Source organism: Bombina bombina, chromosome 9, assembly GCF_027579735.1.
Source record: "Bombina bombina isolate aBomBom1 chromosome 9, aBomBom1.pri, whole genome shotgun sequence".
Classification (NCBI taxonomy): Eukaryota; Metazoa; Chordata; class Amphibia; order Anura; family Bombinatoridae; genus Bombina; species Bombina bombina.
This window is the reverse complement of record NC_069507.1, coordinates 267865047-267885585: the sequence shown is the minus strand read 5'-3', so window position 1 is coordinate 267885585 and position 20539 is coordinate 267865047. Positions and strand designations below refer to the sequence as shown.

At 42.0% G+C, this 20539-nt stretch overlaps 1 protein-coding gene across 1 annotated transcript in view; it reads right to left on the bottom strand.

The window, feature by feature from the left end:
* Nucleotides 1-20539, bottom strand: part of LOC128640578 (ovostatin-like) — a 242508-nt gene that overhangs the window by 73389 nt on the left and 148580 nt on the right. Inside the window, exon 27 of the mRNA XM_053693049.1 lies at nucleotides 19171-19333. Within this exon, the coding sequence (XP_053549024.1) occupies nucleotides 19171-19333 (163 nt within the window). The remainder of the gene's footprint in view (nucleotides 1-19170; nucleotides 19334-20539) is intronic.

The window sequence follows — 20539 nt, the reverse complement described above, 5'->3', positions numbered from 1 at the left end:
GTCCTCCAGCCGGGCAGAAGTCTTCATCCGATCGGGGCAGAAGAGGTCCTCCATCCGTCAGAAGTCTTCATCCAAGCTGCATCTTCTATCTTCATCCTTCCGGCGATGAGCAGCTCCATCTTGAAGACCTCCGGCGCGGAGCATCCTTCCTGCACGACGACTACCCGACGAATGGCTGGTCCTTTAAATGACGTCATCCAAGATGGCGTCCCTCGAATTCCGATTGGCTGATAGGATTCTATCAGCCAATCAGAATTAAGGTAGGAAAAATCTGATTGGTTGATTTAATCAGCCAATCGGATTGAAGTTCAATCCGATTGGCTGATTGGATCAGCCAATAGAATTGACCATGCATTCTATTGGCTGATCCAATCAGCCAATCAGATTGAACTTCGGAATTCGTATTGCTCGCCATATTCAGCAAGGTCTGGCGGACCTGATCCGCACTGTCGGATCAGGTCCGCCAGAATTTCATAACTAGGGGCCATGGTCTGTATTGTTTGCTCAAAAGCAGCATCAGGTGCTCACAAGTGTAAATTGTGTGATATGTTTGTTCACGTAATTTGTGGTGAAATAGATCCTAAAGAGGAAGGGTATGATAAGAATGTATTGTGCAACATCTGTAAAAAGAATATGGATCAGAAAATACAGCGTGATGAATCCAAGAAAGGTTTAGAAAAGCAAGCAAAGAAAATGTTAGCAGTTTCTAATTCAAAGCACACAAATGTCGATGAAGGTGTCACTGTGAGAATTAAAGAACCCGAAGTAGACCGAGCAAAAACTGATGTCCGCTCGATTTTAGCTGTGGTTCTTAGTAAAACAGAGGATGGCTTTTATAAACTTGGTACTAAAACTGGTATTTTAAATCAATTGTATGCAACATCTGAATTCAGTGGCCTAGATTTGGAGTTTGGCGTTAGCCGTGAAAACCAGCGTTAGAGGCTCCTAACACTGGTTTTAGGCTACCGCCGGTATTTGGAGTCACTCAAAATAGGGTCTAACGCTCACTTTTCAGCCGCGACTTTTCCATACCGCAGATCCCCTTACGTAAATTGCGTATCCTATCTTTTCAATGGGATTTTTCTAACTCTGGTATTTAGAGTCGTTTCTGAAGTGAGCGTTAGACATCTAACGACAAAACTCCAGCCGCAGGAAAAAAGTCAGTAGTTAAGAGCTTTCTGGGCTAACGCCGGTTTCTAAAGCTCTTAACTACTGTACTCTAAAGTACACTAACACCCATAAACTACCTATGTACCCCTAAACCGAGGTCCCCCCCACATCGCCGACACTCTATTAAATTTTTTTAACCCCTAATCTGCCGACCGCCACCTACGTTATCCTTATGTACCCCTAATCTGCTCCCCCTAACACCGCCGACCCCTGTATTATATTTATTAACCCCTAATCTGCCCCCCTCAACGTCGCCTCCATCTGCCTACACTTATTAACCCCTAATCTGCCGACCGCAAAGCGCCGCCACCTACGTTATCCTTATGTACCCCTAATCTGCTGCCCCTAACACCGCCGACCCCTATATTATATTTATTAACCCCTAATCTGCCCCCCACAACGTCGCCTCCACCTGCCTACACTTATTAACCCCTAATCTGCCGAGCGGACCTGAGCGCTACTATAATAAAGTTATTAACCCCTAATCCGCATCACTAACCCTATAATAAATAGTATTAACCCCTAATCTGCCCTCCCTAACATCGCCGACACCTAACTTCAATTATTAACCCCTAATCTGCCGATTGGAGCTCACCGCTACTCTAATAAATGTATTAACCCCTAAAGCTAAGTCTAACCCTAACACTAACACCCCCCTAAGTTAAATATAATTTCCATCTAACGAAATTAATTAACTCTTATTAAATAAATTATTCCTATTTAAAGATAAATACTTACCTGTAAAATAAATCCTAATATAGCTACAATATAAATTATAATTATATTATAGCTATTTTAGGATTAATATTTATTTTACAGGTAACTTTGTATTTATTTTAACCAGGTACAATAGCTATTAAATAGTTAAGAACTATTTAATAGCTAAAATAGTTAAAATAATTACAAAATTACCTGTAAAATAAATACTAACCTAAGTTACAATTAAACCTAACACTACCCTATCAATAAAATAATTAAATAAACTACCTACAATTACCTACAATTAACCTAACACTACACTATCAATAAATTAATTAAATACAATTCCTACAAATAAATACAATTAAATAAACTAGCTAAAGTACAAAAAATAAAAAAGAACTAAGTTACAAAAAATAAAAAAATATTTACAAACATAAGAAAAATATTACAACAATTTTAAACTAATTACACCTACTCTAAGCCCCCTAATAAAACAACAAAGCCCCCCAAAATAAAAAATGCCCTACCCTATTCTAAATTACTAAAGTTAAAAGCTCTTTTACCTTACCAGCCCTGAACAGGGCCCTTTGCGGGGCATGCCCCAAGAAGTTCAGCTCTTTTGCCTGTAAAAAAAAACATACAATACCCCCCCCAACATTACAACCCACCACCCACATACCCCTAATCTAACCCAAACCCCCCTTAAATAAACCTAACACTAAGCCCCTGAAGATCATCCTACCTTGTCTTCACCATACCAGGTTCACCGATCCGTCCTGGCTCCAAAATCTTCATCCAACCCAAGCGGGGGTTGGCGATCCATCATCCGGAGGCTGAAGAGGTCCAGAAGAGGCTCCAAAGTCTTCATCCTATCTGGGAAGAAGAGGCGATCCGGACCGGCAACCATCTTGATCCAAGCGGCATCTTCTATCTTCATCCGATGACGACCGGCTCCATCCTGAAGACCTCCACCGCGGACCCATCTTCTTCCGGCGACGTCCAACTGAAGAATGACGGTTCCTTTAAGGGACGTCATCCAAGATGACCGGAACAGCCAATAGAATGCGAGCTCAATCTGATTGGCTGATCGGATTGAACTTGATTCTGATTGGCTGATTCCATCAGCCAATCAGAATATTCCTACCTTAATTCCGATTGGCTGATAGAATCCTATCAGCCAATCGGAATTCGAGGGACGCCATCTTGGATGACGTCCCTTAAAGGAACCGTCATTCTTCAGTTGGACGTCGCCGGAAGAAGATGGGTCCGCGGTGGAGGTCTTCAGGATGGAGCCGGTCGTCATCGGATGAAGATAGAAGATGCCGCTTGGATCAAGATGGTTGCCGGTCCGGATCGCCTCTTCTTCCCGGATAGGATGAAGACTTTGGAGCCTCTTCTGGACCTCTTCAGCCACCGGATGATGGATCGCCAACCCCAGCTTGGGTTGGATGAAGATTTTGGAGCCAGGACGGATCGGTGATACCTGGTGAGGTGAAGACAAGGTAGGATGATCTTCAGGGGCTTAGTGTTAGGTTTATTTAAGGGGGGTTTGGGTTAGATTAGGGGTAGGTGGGTGGTGGGTTGTAATGTTGGGGGGGGTATTGTATGTTTTTTTTTACAGGCAAAAGAGCTGAACTTCTTGGGGCATGCCCCGCAAAGGGCCCTGTTCAGGGCTGGTAAGGTAAAAGAGCTTTTAACTTTAGTAATTTAGAATAGGGTAGGGCATTTTTTATTTTGGGGGGCTTTGTTGTTTTATTAGGGGGCTTAGAGTAGGTGTAATTAGTTTAAAATTGTTGTAATATTTTTCTTATGTTTGTAAATATTTTTTTATTTTTTGTAACTTAGTTCTTTTTTATTTTTTGTACTAGTTTATTTAATTGTATTTATTTGTAGGAATTGTATTTAATTAATTTATTGATAGTGTAGTGTTAGGTTAATTGTAGGTAATTGTAGGTAGTTTATTTAATTCATTTATTGATAGTGTAGTGTTAGGTTTAATTGTAACTTAGGTTAGGATTTATTTTACAGGTAATTTTGTAATTATTTTAACTATTTTAGCTATTAAATAGTTCTTAACTATTTAATAGCTATTGTACCTGGTTAAAATAATTACAAAGTTGCCTGTAAAATAAATATTAATCCTAAAATAGCTACAATGTAATTATAATTTATATTGTAGCTATATAAGGGTTTATTTTAAGGTAAGTATTTAGCTTTAAATAGGAATAATTTATTTAATAAGAGTTAATTAATTTCGTTAGATTAAAATTATATTTAATTTAGGGGGGTGTTAGTGTTAGGGTTAGAATTAGCTTTAGGGGTTAATCCATTTATTAGAATAGCGGTGAGCTCCGGTCGGCAGATTAGGGGTTAATAATTGAAGTTAGGTGTCGGCGATGTTAGGGAGGGCAGATTAGGGGTTAATACTATTTATTATAGGGTTAGTGAGGCGGATAAGGGGTTAATAACTTTATTATAATAGCGGTGCGGTCCGCTCGGCAGATTAGGGGTTAATAAGTGTAGGCAGGTGGAGGCGACGTTGAGGGGGCAGATTAGGGGTTAATAAATATAATATAGGGGTCGGCGGTGTTATGGGCAGCAGATTAGGGGTACATAGGGATAATGTAAGTAGCGGCGGTTTACGGAGCGGCAGATTAGGGGTTAAAAATAAAATGCAGGTGTCAGCGATAGCGGGGGCGGCAGATTAGGGGTTAATAAGTGTAAGGTTAGGGGTTTTTAGACTCGGGTACATGTTAGAGTGTTAGGTGCAGACGTAGGAAGTGTTTCCCCATAGCAAACAATAGGGCTGCGTTAAGAGCTGAACGCGGCTTTTTTGCAGGTGTTAGGTTTTTTCTCAGCTCAAACAGCCCCATTGTTTCCTATGGGGGAATCGTGCACGAGCACGTTTTTGAGGCTGGCCGCTTGCATAAGCAACTCTGGTATTGAGAGTTGAAGCTGCGTTAAAAATGTTCTACACTCCTTTTTTGGAGCCTAACGCAGCCTTTATGTGGACTCTCAATACCAGAGTTATTTTTATGGTGCGGCCAGAAAGAAGCCGGCGTTAGTTTTTCGGGTCGTTACCGACAAAACTCCAAATCTAGCCGAGTGTTTGCAAAGAGAGATTTTTAATGACAGAAGATGTCCCTGCTGTAGAAATATCTTTACGTCAAACAGCAATAAAACAATCGCTTGGTACTGGTCAGGGTTTCAGAAAATGTGACTGCAAATCTAAATGTACCACAAATAGGTGTGCTTGTCGCAAAAAACTACTGCTATGTAATTCAAAGTGTCACCAATTTTTAGACTGCACAAATAAGTAAGCAATTGCAAATTAATTTCCTATATCAAATCTAAAAACAGCAATAAAACAATTTGTGACTGCAAATTCATTTCCTAGATCTAATATTTTAAACGGTTTGATTGTTTGTATTATATTTTTTTAATTGATTGATGATTAATTCTTAGATATTGCTGTTGCTGTTGTTCCAGAAAATATCTTATTTTCACTTTAACGAGTGATTTGTTATAGTTCACTTGAACGAAATAAATAAATAACATTCTGTTAATTTCATTAATTGTTATAGTTGAGTTTAACAAAATAAATAAAGAACATGATGTTAACCCCTTAACGACCAAGGACGTACGCCATACGTCCTCAAAAAAAATACACTTAACGACCAAGGACGTATGGCGTACGTCCTCGGTCTGGAAAGCAGCTGGAATCAATCCTGCTCACTTCCAGCTGCTTTCCGGTTATTGCAGTGATGCCTCAACATCGAGGCATCCTGCAATAACCCCCCTTGGCCATCCGATGCAGAGAGAGCCAGACATCGATGGCCGGTTTCGTTGGTGGGTGGGAGCCAGTCTGGGAGGCGGATGGGCGGCCATCGATGGGCCGTATGATGTGGAGGGGGGCGGGATCGTGGGCGGGAACGCCGAGGCCACACGGGCGCGCGCACGGGTAGGGAGCGGGTGGGAACCGCTACACTACAGAAAAATTATGTGAAAAAAGTGGCAGTGAGGGCCAAAAATATCTAAAGTATGTCGATCTAAGAGATCTGGGAGGGGGTGGGGGGTTGGTCTTTTGGGGGGGCAAGCTACACTACAGAAAAATATTTAAAAAAATAATAAAAACAAATGTTTTACTATAAACTGGGTACTGGCAGACAGCTGCCAGTACCAAAGATGGCTACTAATAAGTTAGAGGGGGATGGGTAAAGAGCTGTTTGGGGGGGTATCAGGGAGGTTGGGGGCTAAGGGGGGATCCTCCAGAGCAGCATATGTAAATATGCCTTTTTAAAAAAAATTTTTTATCAAGGATAGCTTTTTTTTTTTTTAGTACTGGCAGACTTTCTGCCAGTACTTAACATGGCGGGGACAATTGTGGGGTGGGGGAGGGAAGAGAGCTGTTTGGGATGGATCAGGGGGTGTAATGTGTCATGTGGGAGGCTGATCTCTACACTAAAGCTAAAATTAATCCTGCAAGCTCCCTACATGCTACCTAATTAACCCCTTCACTGCTAGCCATAATACACGTGTGATGCGCAGCGGCATTTAGCGGCCTTCTAATTACCAAAAAGCAACGCCAAAGCCATATATGTCTGCTATTTCTCAACAAAGGGGATCCCAGAGAAGCATTTACAGCCATTTGTGCCATAACTGCACAAGCTGTTTGTAAATGATTTCAGTGAGAAACCTAAAATTGTGAAAAATGTAACTTTTTTTTTATTTAATCGCATTTGGCGGTGAAATGGTGGCATGAAATATACCAAAATGGGCCTAGATCAATACTTAGGGTTGTCTACTACACTACAATAAAGCTAAAATTAACCCTACAAGCTCCCTACATGCTCCCTAATTAACCCCTTCATTGCTGTGCATAATACACGTGTGGTGCGCAGTGGCATTTAGCGGCCTTCTAATTACCAAAAAGCAACACCAAATCCATATATGTCTGCTATTTCTGAAAAAAGGGGATCTCAGAGAAGCATTTACAACCATTTGTGCCATAATTGCAGAAGCTGTTTGTAAATAAATTCAGTGAGAAACCTAAAGTGATCGCATTTGGTGGTGAAATGGTGGCATGAAATATACCAAAATGGGCCTAGATCAATACTTTGGGATGTCTTCTAAAAAAAAATATATACATGTCAAGGGATATTCAGGGATTCCTAGAAGATATCAGTGTTCCAATGTAACTAGCGCTAAGTTTGAAAAAAAGTGTTTTGGAAATAGCAAAGTGCTACTTGTATTTATGGCCCTATAACTTACAAAAAAAGCAAAGAACATGTAAACATTGGGTATTTCTAAACTCAGGACAAAATTTAGAAACTATTTAGCATGGGTGTTTATTGGTGGTTGTAGATGTGTAACAGATTTTGGGGGTCAAAGTTAGAAAAAGTGTGTTTTTTTTCCATTTTTTCCTCATATTTTATATATTTTATTATAGTAAATTATAAGATATGATGAAAATAATGGTATCTTTAGAACGTCCATTTAATGGCGAGAAAAACGGTATATAATATGGGTGGGTACAGTAAATGAGTAAGAGGGAAATTACAGCTAAACACAAACACTGCAGAAATGTAAAAATAGCCTTGGTCCCAAACGGTCAGAAAATGGAAAAGTGCTGTGGTCATTAAGGGGTTAAATAATAACATTCTGTTAATTTCATTAATTGTTATAGTTGAGTTTAACTAAATAAATAAAGAACAGAATGTTCTGATTTCGGCCGAGGGCAGATACGCTACAGAGTGCTCTGTTCTAATCAGAGCCTCTGGCGCCGCAACTGCCTCTGGGAACCTTACCATAAGTCCCAGCCCGCACGTCTTGAAATTCTCTGTCTGGGAAATTATCTATCAAATCTATCTATTTATTATAGATTCGATAGATAGATAGATAGATAATTTCCCCGAAATCGGAACATTCTGTTCTTTATTTATTACATTCTTCAGCTCCTTTTTCAATAAACAGTTTACATGAGAGAAACAAACTTTTCTAAACAGCTAAAAATTGCATTTTTTGCACTTTAACTAGTGCCTAGTAGGTAATGTGCAGATTACCTAGGTAATTTGAGAATTGAAACAATTTTTCTGCACTTTAACGGATCACCCTAGTTAATTTGCAGATTAGCTAGGTAATGAGCACATTAACTGATTTCTGCACTTTAACTGTAACATATATACTGTATGTATGTGTTACAAACTGCTATTTGTGACTGGCCCTTTAAATGGAAGGTTGCCCTGCTTCCCTGGATTTTGGAGAAGCCTATTTGCCAGCCTCCTTCCTCATGACTATGGCCCCTGGAAGATTGTGCCCCTGAGAGTATATTGACTTTTGTTGGGTGTGTGTGGCCCTTTGGGAAACGTCTGGGGACATATTGTGACTCTGGTGAACAATGCCCCCTTTAAGACTATGTCCCCAGACCTGTGAAATGACTTGTCCCTGGCTTTCTCCCACTTGGTTCAGTTTCATTGTGTGCCATTAAGAGTTAAATTTTGTTCAGCTTCAAGAAACCTATTCTACATACAAGTCTGCTGGGATTAGCTCTAATTAGGTTTAGTGATCAACTTTCCCATTGTCTAATCAGACTAGTATTGATAAGGTGGACTGCATTGTTTTATTGTGTGTAATGTTATCTGCTGAAGTAAATGTTGTGGCCTGTCAAAGGGAGTGTCTCTCTATCTAATATCAAATGTGTGATGGGGGATTTTATGCCTCCCCCTGAGAGTGTCCTGTTTGCATGTAACCTCAATAAAAAGGAGGCTGTGTGCTCCAGCACATCAGACCTATTTTTCTGTCCCTCTAACTTGCAGCTTTGACTCATGTTTGTAGGGGACAGCTTATAATCACTACAGGGATTGCTATGTTTTTCATACTCCCTTAGCTACAGGGATTGCTACAGAAGCAAGAGGTTCGCCTACTGGAGCCTGGTCGTAGGTCCAGGGCGCAGAGCAGACGGCGAGATACCAGCCCAGCAGCGGTGGTTCATATAGTCTGCATTACTGATGGTGGCTACGCAGCAGTTATAGTGTCCACGGTGCTGCTGCTCCTTTGGTGAGCGCTAGGAGCATCCTTTTCTACGGTCCAACTTCCAGCCAGCCTGGAGGCAACCGTAACATTTGGCGGCAGCGGTGGGATTGGCGTCCTAGCGCAAGGAGCAGCACCACAACAGCACTGGTATCGTAGGAGAGTTATTGAGGGCAACGCTAGCCACTGCGCAGCGTCCCTACCTACAGCAGCATGGAGCTGACAAGACACTATTCAGAACCCTGTGAAGAGCACCTCAACCTGATCCGTCGCTATGAGGGCGCGGATTTCGTTCCAGAGGTAAAGAGGCGGCTAGTCCGATATGGTCCAGACCCTGCACAGGAGGTAGTCAGTCGCATCATCCGGGAATTGGATACGGAGAACAAAGCGGCACGAGCCTTTGAGCGCCAACTGTGGAGTTTGAGGGTCTGGACACCTGGTCTCCAGCGAGAAAGTGAGTCACAGGGAGCGGAGAGCAACGACCTCCCTTCCCAGCGGCAGCCAGAGTTACAGGGAGAGGAGAGCAGCGACCTCCCTCCCCAGCGGCAGTATACTGTGCAGAGGGAAGAGACAACCAGTCCCCTTCCCCAGCCAGAGATACCAGAGGCAGCAGGCCTCATAGACTGGTCCTGGGAGGACCCCCAGCAGGCAGGTGGAGATGGGACCGCAGTCTCTCTACCGGCCCTACAGGGATGCTGGGCAGGTGGCCCAGATCCCCAGCGACAGACCCAGCTACAGGGAGGGGAGAGCATCGACCTCCCTCCCCAGCCGGAGTGTGCCTTCCAGGGAGAGGAGACAACCGGTCTCTCTCCCCAGCCGCAGCATGTTCCACAGGAAGCGGAGAGCATCGACCTCCCTTCCCAACGGCCACCGGAGTATCAGGAGGAGGAGGTAAGCCAATCTCCCCCTCCCCAGCTAACTCCTAACTTGGGCCCAGGGTTAACAGTGGAGATGTTAACCCCCACTGACCCCCACGTTCCCTTTGCCACCGGGCAGGACTATGCCCCAATTCCCCCAGCAGAAGAGCTGGCATCAGAACAGAGCGCTGCTGGCCTCTGCCCTACAGACCCCCTTGTTACAGGACTGGCCTGCAAACCCCTCACCCCAGCAGAAGCGCTGGCACCAGGGCAGAGTGCCGCTGGCTTCTGCCCCCCAAGTACCATCAGCTATTTGCACAGCTGCGCCAGGAAGGCAGAGGATGCTACACTTTCATCCTATAACCTGGAACCTACAGGCCAGTGCTACTTGTTGTGGGGGGGCTGCTTTGCTGCTAGTGTTTATTTGTGGGTGGGTTGCGAGACTAACTTAGGCACTGACCGACAGAAGGTCAGGTGCCTTGTTAGTCTCCCTCCAAAAGGGGAGATATGTTACAAACTGCTATTTGTGACTGGCCCTTTAAATGGAAGGTTGCCCTGCTTCCCTGGATTTTGGAGAAGCCTATTTGCCAGCCTCCTTCCTCATGACTATGGCCCCTGGAAGATTGTGCCCCTGAGAGTATATTGACTTTTGTTGGGTGTGTGTGGCCCTTTGGGAAACGTCTGGGGACATATTGTGACTCTGGTGAACAATGCCCCCTTTAAGACTATGTCCCCAGACCTGTGAAATGACTTGTCCCTGGCTTTCTCCCACTTGGTTCAGTTTCATTGTGTGCCATTAAGAGTTAAATTTTGTTCAGCTTCAAGAAACCTATTCTACATACAAGTCTGCTGGGATTAGCTCTAATTAGGTTTAGTGATCAACTTTCCCATTGTCTAATCAGACTAGTATTGATAAGGTGGACTGCATTGTTTTATTGTGTGTAATGTTATCTGCTGAAGTAAATGTTGTGGCCTGTCAAAGGGAGTGTCTCTCTATCTAATATCAAATGTGTGATGGGGGATTTTATGCCTCCCCCTGAGAGTGTCCTGTTTGCATGTAACCTCAATAAAAAGGAGGCTGTGTGCTCCAGCACATCAGACCTATTTTTCTGTCCCTCTAACTTGCAGCTTTGACTCATGTTTGTAGGGGACAGCTTATAATCACTACAGGGATTGCTATGTTTTTCATACTCCCTTAGCTACAGGGATTGCTACAGAAGCAAGAGGTTCGCCTACTGGAGCCTGGTCGTAGGTCCAGGGCGCAGAGCAGACGGCGAGATACCAGCCCAGCAGCGGTGGTTCATATAGTCTGCATTACTGATGGTGGCTACGCAGCAGTTATAGTGTCCACGGTGCTGCTGCTCCTTTGGTGAGCGCTAGGAGCATCCTTTTCTACGGTCCAACTTCCAGCCAGCCTGGAGGCAACCGTAACAGTATGTATGTATGTATATACTGTATGTATGTATATACTGTATGTATGTATGTATGTATGTATATACTGTATGTATGTATGTATGTATGTATATACTGTATGTATGTATATACTGTATGTATGTATGTATGTATATACTGTATGTATGTATGTATGTATGTATATACTGTATGTATGTATGTATGTATATACTGTATGTATGTATGTATGTATGTATATACTGTATGTATGTATATACTGTATGTATGTATGTATGTATATACTGTATGTATGTATGTATGTATGTATGTATATACTGTATGTATGTATGTATGTATATACTGTATGTATGTATATACTGTATGTATGTATGTATGTATGTATATACTGTATGTATGTATGTATGTATGTATATACTGTATGTATGTATGTATGTATATACTGTATGTATGTATATACTGTATGTATGTATGTATATACTGTATGTATGTATGTATGTATATACTGTATGTATGTATGTATGTATATACTGTATGTATGTATGTATGTATGTATGTATATACTGTATGTATGTATGTATGTATATACTGTATGTATGTATATACTGTATGTATGTATGTATGTATGTATGTATATACTGTATGTATGTATGTATGTATGTATATACTGTATGTATGTATATACTGTATGTATGTATGTATATACTGTATGTATGTATGTATGTATATACTGTATGTATGTATATACTGTATGTATGTATGTATGTATGTATGTATATACTGTATGTATGTATATACTGTATGTATGTATGTGTATATATATATAGATAGAGATAGATAGATAGATAGATAGATAGATGATAGATAGATAGATAGATAGATAGATAGATACACACACACTGCATATAATTATAATTATATAACAGAATTTATGTTTACCTGATAAATTTCTTTCTCCAACGGTGTGTCCGGTCCACGGCGTCATCCTTACTTGTGGGATATTCTCTTCCCCAACAGGAAATGGCAAAGAGCCCAGCAAAGCTGGTCACATGATCCCTCCTAGGCTCCGCCTACCCCAGTCATTCGACCGACGTTAAGGAGGAATATTTGCATAGGAGAAACCATATGGTACCGTGGTGACTGTAGTTAAAGAAAATAAAATATCAGACCTGATTAAAAAAAAAAACCAGGGCGGGCCGTGGACCGGACACACCGTTGGAGAAAGAAATTTATCAGGTAAACATAAATTCTGTTTTCTCCAACATAGGTGTGTCCGGTCCACGGCGTCATCCTTACTTGTGGGAACCAATACCAAAGCTTTAGGACACGGATGAAGGGAGGGAGCAAATCAGGTCACCTAAATGGAAGGCACCACGGCTTGCAAAACCTTTCTCCCAAAAATAGCCTCAGAAGAAGCAAAAGTATCAAACTTGTAAAATTTGGTAAAAGTGTGCAGTGAAGACCAAGTTGCTGCCCTACATATCTGATCAACAGAAGCCTCGTTCTTGAAGGCCCATGTGGAAGCCACAGCCCTAGTGGAATGAGCTGTGATTCTTTCGGGAGGCTGCCGTCCGGCAGTCTCGTAAGCCAATCTGATGATGCTTTTAATCCAAAAAGAGAGAGAGGTAGAAGTTGCTTTTTGACCTCTCCTTTTACCTGAATAAACAACAAACAAGGAAGATGTTTGTCTAAAATCCTTTGTAGCATCTAAATAGAATTTTAGAGCGCGAACAACATCCAAATTGTGCAACAAACGTTCCTTCTTTGAAACTGGCTTTGGACACAGAGAAGGTACGATAATCTCCTGGTTAATGTTTTTGTTAGAAACAACTTTTGGAAGAAAACCAGGTTTAGTACGTAAAACCACCTTATCTGCATGGAACACCAGATAAGGAGGAGAACACTGCAGAGCAGATAATTCTGAGACTCTTCTAGCAGAAGAAATCGCAACTAAAAACAAAACTTTCCAAGATAATAACTTAATATCAACGGAATGTAAGGGTTCAAACGGAACCCCCTGAAGAACTGAAAGAACTAAATTGAGACTCCAAGGAGGAGTCAAAGGTTTGTAAACAGGCTTGATTCTAACCAGAGCCTGAACAAAGGCTTGAACATCTGGCACAGCTGCCAGCTTTTTGTGAAGTAATACCGACAAGGCAGAAATCTGTCCCTTCAGGGAACTAGCAGATAATCCTTTGTCCAATCCTTCTTGAAGGAAGGATAGAATCCTAGGAATCTTAACCTTGTCCCAAGGGAATCCTTTAGATTCACACCAACAGATATATTTTTTCCAAATTTTGTGGTAAATCTTTCTAGTCACAGGCTTTCTGGCCTGAACAAGAGTATCGATAACAGAATCTGAGAATCCTCGCTTCGATAAAATCAAGCGTTCAATCTCCAAGCAGTCAGCTGGAGTGAAACCAGATTCGGATGTTCGAACGGACCCTGAACCAGAAGGTCTCGTCTCAAAGGTAGCTTCCAAGGTGGAGCCGATGACATATTCACCAGATCTGCATACCAAGTCCTGCGTGGCCACGCAGGAGCTATCAAGATCACCGACGCCCTCTCCTGCTTGATCCTGGCTATCAGCCTGGGGATGAGAGGAAATGGCGGGAACACATAAGCTAGTTTGAAGGTCCAAGGTGCTACTAGTGCATCCACTAGAGCCGCCTTGGGATCCCTGGATCTGGCCCCGTAGCAAGGAACTTTGAAGTTCTGACGAGAGGCCATCAGATCCATGTCTGGAATGCCCCACAGGTGAGTGACTTGGGCAAAAATTTCCGGATGGAGTTCCCACTCCCCCGGATGCAATGTCTGCCGACTCAGAAAATCCGCTTCCCAATTTTCCACTCCTGGGATGTGGATAGCAGACAGGTGGCAGGAGTGAGACTCCGCCCAAAGAATAATTTTGGTTACTTCTTCCATCGCTAGGGAACTTCTTGTTCCCCCCTGATGGTTGATGTACGCAACAGTCGTCATGTTGTCTGATTGAAACCGTATGAACCTGGTCCTCGCAAGCTGGGGCCAGGCCTGGAGAGCATTGAATATCGCTCTCAGTTCCAGAATATTTATCGGTAGAAGAGATTCTTCCCGAGACCAAAGACCCTGAGCTTTCAGGGATCCCCAGACCGCGCCCCAGCCTATCAGACTGGCGTCGGTCGTGACAATGACCCACTCTGGTCTGTGGAACATCATCCCTTGAGACAGATTGTCCAGGGACAGCCACCAACGGAGTGAGTCTCTGGTCCTCTGATTTACTTGTATCTTCGGAGACAAGTCTGTATAGTCCCCATTCCACTGACTGAGCATGCACAGTTGTAATGGTCTTAGATGAATGCGCGCAAAAGGAACTATGTCCATCGCCGCCACCATCAAACCGATCACTTCCATGCACTGAGCTATGGAAGGAAGAGGAACGGAATGAAGTATCCGACAAGAGTCCAGAAGCTTTGTTTTTCTGGCCTCTGTTAGAAAGATCCTCATTTCTAAGGAGTCTATAATTGTTCCCAAGAAGGGAACCCTTGTTGACGGGGATAGAGAACTCTTTTCCACGTTCACTTTCCAGCCGTGAGATCTGAGAAAGGCCAGGACAATGTCCGTGTGAGCCTTTGCTTGAGGAAGGGACGACGCTTGAATCAGAATGTCGTCCAGGTAAGGTACTACTGCAATGCCCCTTGGTCTTAGCACCGCTAGAAGGGACCCTAGTACCTTTGTGAAAATCCTTGGAGCAGTGGCTAATCCGAAAGGAAGCGCCACGAACTGGTAATGTTTGTCCAGGAATGCAAACCTTAGGAACCGATGATGTTCCTTGTGGATAGGAATATGTAGATACGCATCCTTTAAATCCACCGTGGTCATGAATTGACCTTCCTGGATGGAAGGAAGGATAGTTCGAATGGTTTCCATCTTGAACGATGGGACCTTGAGAAATTTGTTTAAGATCTTGAGATCTAGGATTGGTCTGAACGTTCCCTCTTTTTTGGGAACTATGAACAGATTGGAGTAGAACCCCATCCCTTGTTCTCTTAATGGAACAGGATGAATCACTCCCATTTTTAACAGGTCTTCTACACAATGTAAGAACGCCTGTCTTTTTATGTGGTCTGAAGACAACTGCGACCTGTGGAACCTCCCCCTTGGGGGAAGTCCCTTGAATTCCAGAAGATAACCCTGGGAGACTATTTCTAGCGCCCAAGGATCCAGAACATCTCTTGCCCAAGCCTGAGCGAAGAGAGAGAGTCTGCCCCCCACCAGATCCGGTCCCGGATCGGGGGCCAATATTTCATGCTGTCTTGGTAGCAGTGGCAGGTTTCTTGGCCTGCTTTCCCTTGTTCCAGCCTTGCATTGGTCTCCAAGCTGGCTTGGCCTGAGAAGTATTACCCTCTTGCTTAGAGGACGTAGCACCTTGGGCTGGTCCGTTTTTACGAAAGGGACGAAAATTAGGTCTATTTTTTGCCTTGAAAGGCCGATCCTGAGGAAGGGCGTGGCCCTTACCCCCAGTGATATCAGAGATAATCTCTTTCAAGTCAGGACCAAACAACGTTTTCCCCTTGAAAGGAATGTTTAGTAGCTTGTTCTTGGAAGACGCATCAGCCGACCAAGATTTCAACCAAAGCGCTCTGCGCGCCACAATAGCAAACCCAGAGTTCTTAGCCGCTAACTTAGCCAATTGCAAAGAGGCGTCTAGAGTGAAAGAATTAGCCAATTTGAGAGCATTGATTCTGTCCATAATCTCCTCATAAGGAGGAGAGTCACTATCGAGCACCTTAAGCAGTTCATCAAACCAGAAATATGCGGCAGTAGTGACAGGGACAATGCATGAAATGGGTTGTAGAAGGTAACCCTGCTGAACAAACATCTTTTTAAGCAAACCTTCTAATTTTTTATCCATAGGATCTTTGAAAGCACAACTATCCTCTATTGGAATAGTGGTGCGTTTGTTTAAAGTAGAAACCGCTCCCTCGACCTTGGGGACTGACTGCCATAAGTCCTTTCTGGGGTCGACCATAGGAAACAATTTTTTAAATATGGGGGGAGGGACGAAAGGAATACCGGGCCTTTCCCATTCTTTATTAACAATGTCCGCCACCCGCTTGGGTATAGGAAAAGCTTCTGGGAGCCCCGGCACCTCTAGGAACTTGTCCATTTTACATAGTTTCTCTGGGATGACTAAATTTTCACAATCATCCAGAGTGGATAATACCTCCTTAAGCAAAATGCGGAGATGTTCCAATTTAAATTTAAATGTAATCACATCAGATTCAGCCTGCTGAGAAATGTTCCCTAAATCAGTAATTTCTCCCTCAGACAAAACCTCCCTGGCCCCCTCAGATTGGGTTAGGGGCCCTTCAGAGATATTAATATCAGCGTCGTCATGCTCTTCAGTAACTAAAACAGAGCAGCCACGCTTACGCTGACAAGGGTTCATTTTGGCTAAAATGTTTTTGACAGAATTATCCATTACAGCCGTTAATTGTTGCATAGTAAGGAGTATTGGCGCGCTAGATGTACTAGGGGCCTCCTGAGTGGGCAAGACTCGTGTAGACGAAGGAGGGAATGATGCAGTACCATGCTTACTCCCCTCACTTGAGGAATCATCTTGGGCATCATTGTCATTATCACATAAATCACATTTATTTAAATGAATAGGAATTCTGGCTTCCCCACATTCAGAACACAGTCTATCTGGTAGTTCAGACATGTTAAACAGGCATAAACTTGATCAGAAAGTACAAAAAACGTTTTAAAATAAAACCGTTACTGTCACTTTAAATTTTAAACTGAACACACTTTATTACTGCAATTGCGAAAAAACATGAAGGAATTGTTCAAAATTCACCAAATTTTCACCACAGCGTCTTAAAGCCTTGAAAATATTGCACACCAATTTTGGAAGCTTTAACCCTTAAAATAACGGAACCGGAGCCGTTTTAAGCTTTAAACCCCTTTACAGTCCCTGGTATCTGCTTTGCTGAGACCCAACCAAACCCAAAGGGGAATACGATACCAAATGACGCCTTCAGAAGTCTTTTCTAAGTATCAGAGCTCCTCTCACATGCGACTGCATGCCATGCCTCTCAAAAACAAGTGCGCAACACCGGCGCGAAAATGAGACTCTGCCTATGCTTGGGGAAAGCCCCTAAAGAATAAGGTGTCTAAAACAGTGCCTGCCGATATTATTATATCAAAATACCCAGATAAAATGATTCCTCAAGGCTAAATATGTGTTAATAATCAATCGATTTAGCCCAGAAAAAGTCTACAGTTTAAATAAGCCCTTGTGAAGCCCTTATTTACAATCGTAATAAACATGGCTTACCGGATCCCATAGGGAAAATGACAGCTTCCAGCATTACATCGTCTTGTTAGAATGTGTCATACCTCAAGCAGCAAGAGACTGCAAACTGTTCCCCCAACTGAAGTTAATTGCTCTCAACAGTCCTGTGTGGAACAGCCATGGATTTTAGTTACGGTTGCTAAAATCATTTTCCTCATACAAACAGAATTCTTCATCTCTTTTCTGTTTCTGAGTAAATAGTACGTACCAGCACTATTTGAAAATAACAAACTCTTGATTGAATAATGAAAAACTACAGTTAAACACTAAAAAACTCTAAGCCATCTCCGTGGAGATGTTGCCTGTACAACGGCAAAGAGAATGACTGGGGTAGGCGGAGCCTAGGAGGGATCATGTGACCAGCTTTGCTGGGCTCTTTGCCATTTCCTGTTGGGGAAGAGAATATCCCACAAGTAAGGATGACGCCGTGGACCGGACACACCTATGTTGGAGAAATATATATATATATATATATATATATATTTATTCATATATGTGTACAAATGTATCTATATGTGTATGTATGTATGTATGTATGTGTATATATATATAGAGATAGAGATAGATAGATAGATAGATAGATAGATAGATACACACACACACTGCATATAATTATATATATATATATATTTATTCATATATGTGTACAAATGTATCTATATGTGTATGTATGTATTTACAGACATATATACACATATCAACACATACAATATTACATTATTCTGTAGACTGTTAAAGGGACACTGAACCCAATTTTTTTCTTTTGTGATTCAGATAGAGCATGAAATTTTAAGCAACTTTCTAATTTACTCCTATTATCACATTTTCTTTATTCTCTTGGTATCTTCATTTGAAATGCAAGAATGTAATTTTAGATGCCGACCCATTTTTGGTTACCAACCTGGTTTGTTCTTGCTGAATTGTGGATAAATTCATCCACCAATAAAAATGTGCTGTCCAGAGTCTGAACCAAAAAAAAACTTAGATGCCTTCTTTTTCAAATAAAGATAGTAAGAGAACGAAGAAAAATTGATAATAGGAGTAAATTAGAAAGTTGCTTAAAATTGCTCTATCTGAATCACGAAATAATAAAATTGGGTTTAGTGCCCCTTTAAGTGTGCATCAGCATTTTGTCTAAAAAACAATGTACATACCTTAATTAAAAAAAATACTTTATTGCTGAAAAATGCTAATCATCATCTGAACCTTTAGTGAGTCATAATCTTTTTGGTGGTGTGTATATATACGTGTGTATATGTTTGAATGACACATACCTTCAATTTGAAAAAGAGCAATATCTGAAAAGTGCAATATATATATAATCAGATAACTGGTCTTATTAGATGAAGTGGTTATCTCAAGGTTAAGAGTGAGACAGAAGGTAACAGGTTATATAGGTTTGTGAAACGGACTGATTATATACTGATGATGATGAAGCTCTATATATATTCCTGCATGACATTGCCCTCGGAGTGTATGTAGGAGAACAGCAAGGGGACACTTTCTGGACCTGCTGTGTTTGTGCAGAGCTGGAAGAGTCACAACAAGTGATAACACTGTGTAGTAATACTGAAGATGTTGTCTGAATCACAGTAATTCCGCTGATATCATAAAGTCCTGACAAAATACACTTAGATATTTATACCTTTTTGTCTCATTAAATACCTTTAATAATGGCCACTTGCTTCAGTTGCTTAAGAAGATAATCTCTCCTCTCCCAGTTCCTGGCCAGCGTGAATGCGTAGACCATCAGGGCTTGGTTATACATGCTCTGCTTTACCTTAGAGGCAGCTACCAAACAGGTCATTGTACCCTCCAGGAGACCCATCTGTGAGGCAAAGAAACACACTGGTCACACACACACACACACACACATATATATATACACACACACACACAGTATCCCACAAAAGTGAGTTCACCCCTCACATTTTTGTAAATTTTTTATTATATCTTTTCATGTGACAACACTGAAGAAATGACACTTTCCTTAAATGTGAAGTAGTGAGTGGACAGCCTGTATAACAGTGTAAATTTGCTGCCCCCTCAAAATAACTCAACACACAACCATTTATGTCTAAACCATTGGCAACAAAAGTGAGTACACCCCTAAGTGGAAATGTCCAAATTGGGCCCAATTAGCCATTTTCCCTCCCTGGTGTCATGTGACTCGTTAGTGTTACAAGGTCTCAGATGTGAGTGGGGAGCAGGTGTGTTAAATTTGGGGTTATCGCTCTCACACTCTCTCATACTGGTCACTTGAAGTTCAACATGGCACCTCATGGCAAAGAACTCTCTGAGGATCTGAATTTTTTTTTTTTATTTGCTCTACATAAAGATGACCTAGGCTATAAAAAGCCACTGCCTTGCCAAAGGAGCTGAGGGTAAATGTGATGGACTGGCCAAGCATGTCTCCAGACCTAAACCCTATTGAGCATCTGTGGGGCATCCTCAAACTGAAGGTGGGAAAGCGCAAGGTCTCTAACATCCACCAGCTCTGTGATGTTGTCATGGAGGAGTGGACGAGGACTCCAGTGGCAACCTGTGAAGCTCTGGTGAACTCCATGCCCAAGAGGGTTAAAGCAGTGCTGGAAAATAATGGTGGCAACACAAAATATTGAAAATTTGGGCCCAATTTGGACATTTCCACTTAGGGGTCTACTCACTTTTGTTGCCAATGGTTTAGACATTAATGGCTGTGTGTTGAGTTATTTTAAGGGGACAGCAAATTGACACTGTCATACAGGCTGTTCACTCACTACTTTACATTTAAGGAAAGTGTCATTTCTCCAGTGTTGTCACATGAAAAGATATAATACAATATTTACAAAAATGCGAGGGGTGTACTCACTTTTGTGGGATACTGTGTGTGTGTATATATATATATATACAGGGAGTGCAGAATTATTAGGTAAATGAGTATTTTGACCACATCATCCTCTTTATGCATGTTGTCTTACTCCAAGCTGTATAGGCTCGAAAGCCTACTACCAATTAAGCATATTAGGTGATGTGCATCTCTGTAATGAGAAGG